At 37.9% G+C, this 10849-nt stretch overlaps 1 protein-coding gene across 1 annotated transcript in view; it reads left to right on the top strand.

Annotated features, from left to right (window-relative positions):
• Positions 1-10849, top strand: part of ARHGAP29 (Rho GTPase activating protein 29) — a 106886-nt gene that overhangs the window by 73321 nt on the left and 22716 nt on the right. The window contains exons 12-14 of the mRNA XM_042780298.1: positions 5786-5943; positions 6486-6625; positions 7026-7130. Coding sequence (XP_042636232.1) covers positions 5786-5943; positions 6486-6625; positions 7026-7130 — 403 coding nt within the window. The remainder of the gene's footprint in view (positions 1-5785; positions 5944-6485; positions 6626-7025; positions 7131-10849) is intronic.

The following is a 10849-nucleotide window of genomic DNA, read 5'->3' as shown; positions in this document are numbered from 1 at the left end:
TTAGATCACTCTTAACTGTTTGTGAGAGCAGCCAAGAATGATTCATGCTCTTCTTGGTGGTTTTTTATCATTGGCCATTGGTGGAGAAGGAGCTAGTGGGTTTCTCTCAGTAAGTGAAGTTGCAGGAAGTGTGGGTGTAGCTGTATCTTCTGGAGACTATTGCTCTCTCCTACTCAGTTAGACAAAAATTACAACTGAATAACCATCAAAAAACTAAAAGCACCTGGACAAAAAATACACCATGTAATTACACAGGAACAGTAACCAAAAAAGGGAAAAAGAAGAAAAAAACAAGAAAACATGCAGTACTTGGAGATACTAAGAAAAAAAAGGTAGAAAAGGAGACTAATGAAGAAAAAAATGGGAAAAAAATGCAAAAACAAAAACAAGGAATGGGGTTAACTTTGAGAAGAAAAGAAAAGAAAAAAAAAATTACAACCAGGAACAGGAAAAAGAAAAAAAGCTGAAAACTAGGACCTGGGAGGGGGAAAAATAAAGAATAATAATAAAAAGCACAAAAGTATTAATAATAATAGTAGTTTTAAAACAGACAAAAAGAAGCAAACAAATAACCAGAAAAAAGAAAGAGATAAAGAAAAAGAAGAAAAAATCAGGGGAAGGCAGAGCAGGGCATCCAGGCTACGACAGAGCACACAGACTGGGATGGAGTTCCTGTGGGCTCAGAAGGTGGATGGGAGTGGTGGGTGTCCGCAACTCCGTTCACCAAGTGGGTGTGGAGTATTAGGGTAATTAGGGGAATGTCGCACCTTTTCAGTCGTCCTGGTCTGGAGTGTCCTTGGGGTTACTGGCAAGCAGAATCTGTTCTTAAGCCCCTGGAATCTGGAAGAGCGCTGTCTCTTTAAATATCCAACATGATCAAGCCACTTGTAAACATTCAAAATGGCTGTGCCCTCCGAACAGGCAGAAGTCCACAGCTCAGCCCACCCCCCACCCTCCTCTTCACTGCTTCTCCTTTTATTCACCAGCCACCAGAGCAGTCCTCTGTGCAGTCCCTGGCTAGCAGGGCTGATTTTTAGGCTAATTCTTAGGTTCTACCAAACTTGGCATTCTCCAAGCTGTCTGTGCTGTCCCGTCAGAATTGCTCAGTATCGCTGCCAGACCACAGCTCCGTATGTCTCCTTATTTGGTATTTTCATGAAAATTCTTCTGCTAGTTGGGGTTTAGTCCACTTCTGTATCCTTCCCTTCAAGGCTCAGGGGTCCAGGATTATCTTCTGTGTCTGTGTTAATTGGTTCCCCTTTTCTGTGTTGAATAGGGTCTGTACAGTCTTTCTCCCTATTTTTTTAGTTTCTTAAGGTAGAAGCTTAGGTTGTTCATTGAGACCTGCTCTGCTATATAGATAATACATTAAATTTCCTTCTGAGCACAGCTTATCTGCATCTCATAAATTTTGAAATGTTGTGCTTTCATTTTTGTTCAATTCAAAAGATTTTCCTGTTGCACTTGAGACTTCATCTTTGACCCATGGGTAATTTTATATATATATAGTTTAATTTCCAACTATTTGAGAATTTTCTACATATCTTTCTGATCTTTGATTTCTGGTTTAATTATCTTATGATGCAGTAAATATTTTATGTAACTTCCAGTTTAAAAAATATGTTATGATTTGTTTTATGAATCAGAATGTGGTCTGCCTTGATCAATATTCCATGTACACTTAAAAAGAGTGTGTATTCTGCTGTTGTTGACTGTGTGTTCTATAAATGTCAATTACTTCCTGCTGGTTTATGATGTTCACTTCTATATCCTTGCTGATTTACTTTTTTTTCTTCTATGAATTACTGAGAAAGTAGTGTTGAAATGTCAAACAGAAATTTTGAATTGTAGTTCTATCAGTTTTTGCTTTATGTATTTAGAAGATCTTTCTTAGCTGCTTATAAATTAATGGTGGTTATATCTTTTTGGTGAGTTGATTCACTTGTCCTTAGGAAATATCCCTCTTTGTCCTGATAATTTTCCTTGCACTGTAGTCTCCTTTATTTAATATTGATATGTTGTTGTTATGTGCCGTCTAGTCGTATCTGACGCATAGCGACCCCTTCTTGGGTTTCCGAGGCAATATCACTATGGAAGTAGATTGCCCATCCTTCCTTCTGAGGAGTGGCTGGTGGGAATATTGATACAGCAACTTCAATTTTCTTTTGATTATTTTTAGTATATCTTTTTCCATTCTTTCACTTGTGATGTAACTTTATCATTTTATTTAAAGTGAACTTCTTATAAAAAGTACATAGTTGAGTAATGATTTTAATTAATGCTAAATTATATGGCAGAAACTTTTCTCATTGATCAGATATTTATTGAAAATTCTATTTCCACAACTGTTTGAATATTTCATGGAGTAACTAAAAATTAGATGTAGATAATGAAAAACTGCAAATAGTGGAAGGTCCTGTGTGCTTGAGTGGGCAATACTAGAAAATATGCAAAATTACAGTGTGACTTTGGGAAATGACACATTCCACTACTATTCATTTTGGTCATTTTTAATTATCAAGCACTTAAGATATTGTGCTACACATTGGGGACCTAGGAGGAAAGGATTAAGTTCCAACTTTAAGGAGTAGATTGGGAAAAAAAGAGATCTGAAGGCATGATGTCTTTTGAGGTACCATTGCGGTGGTTCACCTCAGTAAGATAAGCCTAGCAGGCAGTTCTGCAGGATTTGTGATATGTACTCATCACTCTTTAATTCTGTGAAGGTAGAGGAAAAGCCTGAATAATTTTGGGAAGGTGGGTTTTAAGATTGGGATATCAGTTTATATCATTGTTAAAGTCTCTATTATTAATAACCAGAAACAAACATATTCAGCAAATGAGTAGATTTTGCCAGTTATTCATTTGGCTTTTTAAAATAGTTGGGTTTTTTTACTAGAATTATTAAGTTTATTTAAAAATATTAAAATTTACAGTTAGCTTTAGGATCAAGAGAGTAAATTCACTTAATCATGGATTAAGTCAGTTGCTGGAATTATGCTGTAACATTGGAAGTTTGAATTTCTTTTGTTTCTTAAAGGAGTTAGAACACAACTCCTTCTGTTGTATGCATGCAAAAACGGCAAGGAGGCCACATATTCTGACCTCCTAGAACCCCACAAGAGGAAGGCAAAATCACCAACAATAGCCCAAGGCCTATTACTGCAAGGCCAGACATGCTGCCTCCCTCCAGCCCTTTCACCAACTGTTCCTCCCAAAGCACCACCACCTCTCTCCTGGGTTCGATAATTCATTGCAGTGGCCACACAGAACTCACGGATTACGGGGTTTATTAGGGAAGCACCAGGCTACAACTCAAGTTCAGGAAGAACGCTCAGTCTCTCTCCCAATCCACCGTCCCTCAGCCAACAGTCTCTCACAGTCTCTTTCCCAGCAGTGCTGGTCCCTCGGTGTCTCACTCAACAATGCGTGTCTCTTGCATCTCTTTCCCAGCAGTACGTGTCTCTTTCAGGGGTGCGTGTCTCTTTCAGCAGCACATCTTCCTCCACCAGCAGTCAGAGAGAGTTCTGCTTCCAGGAGGCCTCCTTTTGAGCCCGGCAGGGTGGTCAAACTAGCCAATTATAGCATCAGAACTCTAAGCACCTGAGAGAGAGTGGGCACCTCCCAGAACATTGTTTTGTGCCACTCCCAACAGAAATACTCCAGGTGGACACCTTCAGCAATCAGGAGCTCCTCAGTTGCTCATAGCAAATCCCATCTTGGAGTTTACAAAGACTTATGGGTAGAAAAGCCACAAAAAGTAATTTACTACACTGCAATGCACTTTTCAAATACTGTTTGTGCTGAGTCAGTTTGCCTTGGGGAAATGCCTGTCTACCTTGGAATAGACTCAGAGGCTCATCCGGAGTCCCAGCATTTCATCTGGTATATCCAGAGAGATGAAGAGAAACATGGCAGTATTGGAAGTAACATTAAGCTAATCAGAACTTGGCATTCATGCCTATTGGCTCATTGGTTCCATTAATTCATTCCCCACACAGTATGCAGAGTGTCATTTAAAAAATATAAATCAGATTATGCTACAACCTTGCTTAAACTCCTTCATCATCTTGCCATGGCACTTAAGTCCAGACTCTTTGTGATAGTTTAAATGACTGTTCTCTCTGGCTGCATCTCAAACTGAAGCTCTACCTCTTTGAATTTGCTTTGGCCCTATCGACCTTTCATCTGTTTCTGGAGCAGAACATGCTCTTCCCCATTCAATTTGCACTGGGACCTTTGTGTACTACCTTTTCCTTCTGTCTGGATTGGTCATTGTCCTGAAGTTTTACACTGTCTATTTCTTAAATTAGGTTTCAGTTCAAATGTTAACCTTGTCAGAGTTCTTCCCTAGCTAATAGTGTCAAAAGTACCCTTCCACAAACACACACATGGTTACATTGTATAATATCACTTGATATTCTTATTTATTACTCATAGCAGTTTTCAGTACCAGAATTCATCTTATTTGTTCAGTTGATTTCTTACATCTTTCCAACACTACCTTAAGGAGAACTCCTTAAGGGCTGGGGGATTTTCCTCTTTTTTTCCTCCAGTCATATTCTCAAAGCCTAGAATAATTGTTAATCTAGATAGGCACTCAAATATTTGAAATTAAATGAATGAGTTATAGGAGCTACTTGCCTGTTAGGGTAATATTTGTTTAGTGTGTATGTTATAAGTACTTTTTCCTTTCTATCGATTTTTAAGAAAATTTGGCCTTTTTTTGGAATCTCTGGTAGCATAGTGCCTAAGGCACTTGAATGCTAACCAGAAGGCTGGCAGTTCAAACCCACCAGCCACTCCTCGGAAGGAAGATGGGGCAACCTACTTCCGTAGTGATACTGCCTTGGAAACCCAAGGAGGAGTCACTTGGAGGGTCCGACTTGACGGCACATAACAACAACAACAACATGGCTTTTTTTATCTTATGAAATTATTGAGTTTTGTGTAGTCAAAGCTGTTAATATTTTTCTTCATGACTCTTTGATTCAGTGCCTTTCTCAATCAGGGACTCCCCATTCCAAGATTATTAAAAACATTTTCCTGTATTTGCTCTTAATTGCTTTATGCTCTCCTTATTTTGATTAGGGCCTTTAACTCATTGGGTATTTATCTTTTAGATGCTTATTGTCATAATGGTAAGGGCTGTGGACCCAAACTGCTTGACTTTACACCCAAGTACTGCCACTGACCAGCCATATGCTGTGACATGAAACAAGATCCTGACTCTCCCTGGACCTCAGTATCTTTATGAAATAGTAGTGCCTACTATCGTGGCACAGTCCCTAAGGCATTTGACTACTAAGCTAACCAGAAGGTTGGCGGTTCAAACCCACCAGCCACTTCATGGAAGGAAGACAGGGCAATCTACTTTGATAGATTTACGGCCTCAGAAACCCAGTGGGGATCACTATGAGTAGGAATCAATTCAGTGGCAGTGGGTTTGGTTTTTTGGTACTCCATTTGGATTTTCAAAAACATGTCCATCTCCTAAAATGATGAGCCAATAGGGAAATATGCTTGTATTTTTTAAGTTTTCAATTTAAAGCCAGTTTTGCTGGAAATGATTTATCCTGAATATTATATTGAAACTACTGTATCTTTTTCTTCCCTAAAATAGACCTTTTACACAGTCCGGCTGTATAGTAGGTACACAGTGATATCAGTGTTGTATGGTTCACTGTGTGGCTTTTTTTGGTACTGTTTCTTGAAGTACTTGTATGTTTACATCATGTTCTGTACATCGTGAGTTATTCTGCCTTTTGTCTGTTTGTGACCATAGGTAACAGTTAACCTTTTCCATATGCAGCAACTGCAGGCTGCCTCCCTTGCAAATAATCTACAGTCTCTCTGTGACAGTGCCAAACTCTATGACCCAGGCCAAGAGTACAGTGAATTTGTCAAGGCTACAAACTCAACTGAAGAAGAAAAAGTTGATGGGTAAGGATTAATATATAGCTGAAATTGTTACAAGAGATAAAATCATTCATTGCTAAGCTCCTGTTCAGTAGAAGGAAGTATCTTTTCTAACATTGGCTAAATTGACTTTAAAATTTTTCTGAATATAACTCATGTTAGAGTAAAACTTTCCCTTTTGATACAGACCTAGTTTTTTGAGATTCAAAAATCCTTTTAAAAAAAGAAAAGTCAAATCATGGCCAAATGTTTTCTGAATGTTTACAAGATTTAACCTACATTTTATTTTCTGCAGAGATTATATTGAAAAGTTTAAATATGACACAAATTATTAACTACTTGTACTGTACCTTTTCATGTTTTAGTTATAGTAGATACAATAAGACTTTATTTATGTTTCCTGTAAGAAGTTGAACCATACAGTATAGTTTGTTTTTAATGAATATTTTGTTAATTTAATTTTTCTACCTACATTCATTAAATTAATAGATTTTTCCAAAAGCAAAATAAAATAGATGGATTATTAGTCATTCTTCTTAGTGATGCGTTTATTTGGACTTTCTTAGGAATATAAATAAACAATTAACAAATAGTCCCCAAACCTCTGGATATGGACCTGCTGACTCTTTAGAAGATGTTGTGCGCCTCCCTGACAGCTCTAATAAAATTGAAGAGGACAGATGTTCTAACAGTGCAGATATAACAGGTAGCTTTTCATATTAAAGAGAGGGCTGATTTTTGGAAGATCAAATTGTTTAAAGTTGTAAGCACTTTCTTATAGTGGATAATGTTGTTGTTGTTATGTGCTGTTGAGTCGGACCCGACTCATAGTGACCCCTCCTTGGGTTTTTGAGGCAGTATCACTACGGAAGTAGATTGCCCAACCTTCCTTCCAAGGAGTGGCTGGTGGGTTTGAACCACCAGCTTTCTGCTTAGTAGTCAAGTGCCTTAGGCACTATGCTACCAGGGCTCCCATAGTGGATAATAGGAATAGTTAAAAAAAAAAAAAAAAAAATTGACTGTCTTGTTTTATGTAATTTCAGTATTTTGCATTATGAAATCTACCTGGAGCCAAGTTTGACTTTCAATATGTTTTTCTTTTAAAGGTCCTTCTTTTATAAGGTCATGGACATTTGGGATGTTTAGTGACTCTGAGAGTACTGGTGGGAGCAGTGAATCTAGATCCCTGGATTCAGAATCTATAAGTCCAGGTACAGAAATATTTAAGGCAATGAAAGATTAAAATGTTACTCCTTTTTTTTTTTCTTTTGTATTTTTAACTGTCTGTATCATGAACTATTGCATAAATACAACAAAGTATATAATTTAAAGAAAAATAATAAAATAAACCTTCATATACTCACTGCTCAGCTTAGGAAATACAATATTACCAGTTTCTTAGAAGCCCCCTATGTATATCTCCTTGATAATACTGTCGTAAGAAACCAGAAGTCATCATCCTGAATTCTGTTAATCATTCCCTATCTTTTCTTTGTTTTTATTACCAATATATAGTTGAATTTTGCCCTCTTTTGAATGTTACCCATTTTTTGGGAGCGGGAATCCATGTTGATGGTGATAACCATATTTATTTTTATTGCTGTATAGTTTTCTGTTCTATGATCAAAACTGGTATTATCTGTCTTAATTTTTGTTAGACAGTGGGTGATTTCTTCTTTATTTTCTGTAGTGAACAGTACCATTACACAAATTCTTGTGCCTGTCATTGCTTATTCTTATTACTTTTTTACAAACATGCTTTAAGGTACTTTGACATAAACTGTCTCATCATCCTCAGAGAGGCAGAGGAAGTGTTGTGAACTCCCGGTTAGGGGAGAGAAAGAGGGTGATTTGCCCTAGATCATATAGCCAGAAGAAGGTAGCACCAGAAGGCATGTCTCTTTGCTCTAACTTATATCTGTCTGTGACATTCCTTCTCCAGTCTCATACTGAAGACTGCTCTAGTCCTGTTCTTCCTGGCTGTATTCCTTCCTCCTATGGGCTCAGCACTATGGGAGATTTTCATTTAACTGACCTCAAACTCCAAGGCCCTTTTTTTAGCATTCTACATATTACAGAAGTTGTATTCATTTACATAAATCCCTTGAGTTTAAAGTTAGAAAAACCTTTCATGAAGCACTGGAATTTGTATGCTGATTGTCAATAGCTACTTTGCTATATCCTTTACAATTAGTGCTGTTCAAAGGACACCCTGAAGATGTGAACATAGAGAACTTTAACTGAATATTTGTAAATACTCTTGTGAAAATAAAGTGTTTCCAGATAGCTCTGTAATTAAGATTCAGTCTCAGTCAAGTCCTAGATTATTTGGAATCTTGTAAAACTTACAAATTCTTTCAGTTATGCATTGAATAGGGATTTTTTCTTTCCTTACTCTGTTCCTATCTTCTAGGCTAAGCTTACTAGTGAAGAGGATTTTTCAAATCATAAAAATCTATTTGGGTTGAAGTATTGTTTGACACCAAAAACCAAAAGCAAACTCACTGCCATCGAGTTGATTCCTACTCATAGCAAACCCCTTTGGGTTTCCAAGGTGGTAAATCTTTACGGAAGTAGATTGCCCAGTCTTCCTTCCATTGGAGTGGCTGGTGGATTTGAACTGCCAACCTTCTGCTTAGCGGTCAGATAGATGTCTTAGGTGCTACACCACCAGAGCTCCTTATTGTTTGACAAGGCTCCTTATAAAATAATGTCCCCAGAGCTCTTCAGGGTTTCCCCAGTGTCCTCAGACTTCCTTGTAATGTTGAAGTCATCATTGGTTTACCATGTATAATTTAAGAACAATGTAAACCTACACCTTTTGGCAGTGAGGATGGAGGAACCTATTCAAGAAATGTTTAGGAGCTATTGTCAACATAATTTAATAGTCTGTTTAAAATGTGGGTTTGGGAAAGGTGAGGGTGGAGTTGAACAGGGTAGAAAACAGCCAGAATCTAGAAACCGAGTCTCATGCTAAATGAGCTTAAGCATGGGAAGCCTAGCCTGGGAAAGAGGAAATTGGAGGTAAGACACTGGCTTTAAATATTAAAGTGGAAAAGGACTGGAATTAGAGTGCTTCTTTGCTCCTTTGGGGAGAAATACCCAAAGGCTGGGGTTGATAGAGAAGGCAGATTTCCACTCACTGTAAGGAAGCCATTTCACAATTAGAATAACTCTGAAATGGAATGTGCTGCCTAGCATTTCTCAGCCATTGGGGACACGTTCAAAGCAAAAACTGAATGACCACTTCTAAAGCATACTATGAAGAGGATTTCTTTTGGGCATAGGGTATTAATTTCAATCATTTGTAAATGATTCTCAAAAACCAAACCAAATTCATTAGCATTGAGTCGATTCTGACTCATAGTCACCCCAGTTGAGTTTCCGAGGCTGTAAATCTCTTATGAAAGTAGATTGCCCTATCTTCCTTCCTCAGAGCAGCTGGTGGGCAGGCTTTCACACAGAGGGCAGTGTTCTTTGCTGGCACACTTTTCATCTTGTGTTTGGTCTCAGCACCCTGCCAGGGATTGTCAGGCTAGTCTTGGTTTCAGCTATCCTGTTTTACAATAACATAACTGTGCTGTTGCTATTGTATTGCTGTGTTCAAATATATATATATATATATATGCTAGAAACTTTAGGTTATGCTCTATACACTTATTTATATAACTTAATTCAATGTCAGTTTGTCATACTGTGGTGGCTTGAGTGTTACTGTGAGGCTGGAGGCTATGCCACTGGTGTTTCAAGTGCCAGCAGGGTTACCCATGGTGGACAGGTTTTGGTGGAGCTTCCAGACTAAAACAGACTTGGAAGAAGGAAGAGGCCACCTGCTTCTCAAAGAATTGGTCAGTGAAAACCTGATGAATAGCAGTGAAATGCTGTCTGATATATTGCTGGAAAATTTTATGAATAGCCCTGAAACACTGTCCAATACAGTTCTGGGGAAAAAACCTTCCTCAGGTTGGAAGGCACTCAAAACACTACTGGAGAAGAGCTGTCTCCTCAGAGTAGAGCTGACCTTGATGGTGTGGATAAAGTAAAGCTGAAGGACTCCCATTTGCTGATGTGGCATGTCTCAAGATGAGGAGAAACAGTTGCAAACATCCATTTATAATTGGAACATGGAACGTACGAAGTATAAATCTAGGAAAATTGGAAGTTGTCAGAAATGAAATGGAATGCGTAAAGATCAATATCCTAGGAGTTAGTGAGCTGAAATGGACTGATTTTTGCAGTTTTGCATAATAATCGTTTTGCATAAAGATTGATATCCAAGGCATTAGTGAGCTAAAATAGACTGATTTTGGCCATTCTGAATCAAACAATCATTTGATCTACTATGCTGGGAATGAAAAATTGAATAAGAATGGCATGCCATTCATCATCACAAAGAATGTATCAAGATCTATCCTGAAGTACAGTGCTGTCAGTGGTAGGATAATATCCATATGCCTAAAAGGAAGACCAGTTAATACTACAATTATTCAAATTTACATACCAACCACTGAAGCCAAAGATGAGAAAATTGAAGACTTTTACCAACTTCTGCAGTCTGAAATTGACCAAACATGCAATCAAGATGTGTTAATTATCACTGGTGATTGGAATGCACAAGTTGGAAACAAAGAACTATCACCGATAGTTGGAAAATAAGGCCTTGGTGATAGAAATGATGCCAGAAATCGCATGATAGAATTTTGCAAGACTAGTGACTTACTCATTGCAGATATATTTTTTAAACAACATAGACTGTGGCTATACACATGGACTTTACCAGATGGAGTACACAGGAATCAGATTGAGTACATCTGTGGCAAGAGGCAATGGAGAAGCTCAATATCTTCAGCCAGAACAAAGCCAGGAGCTGACTGTGAAACAGGCCATCAACTGCTCATATGCAAGTTGAAGTTGAAGTTGAAGACAATTA

This window comes from Orycteropus afer, unplaced genomic scaffold (genome assembly GCF_000298275.1).
Source record: "Orycteropus afer afer isolate SDZICR_OR568_19922 unplaced genomic scaffold, OryAfe1.0 scaffold00033, whole genome shotgun sequence".
In the NCBI taxonomy this organism is placed as follows: domain Eukaryota; kingdom Metazoa; phylum Chordata; class Mammalia; order Tubulidentata; family Orycteropodidae; genus Orycteropus; species Orycteropus afer.
Note: the sequence above shows the minus strand (reverse complement) of the source record. Positions and strands in the feature narration are given on the sequence as shown.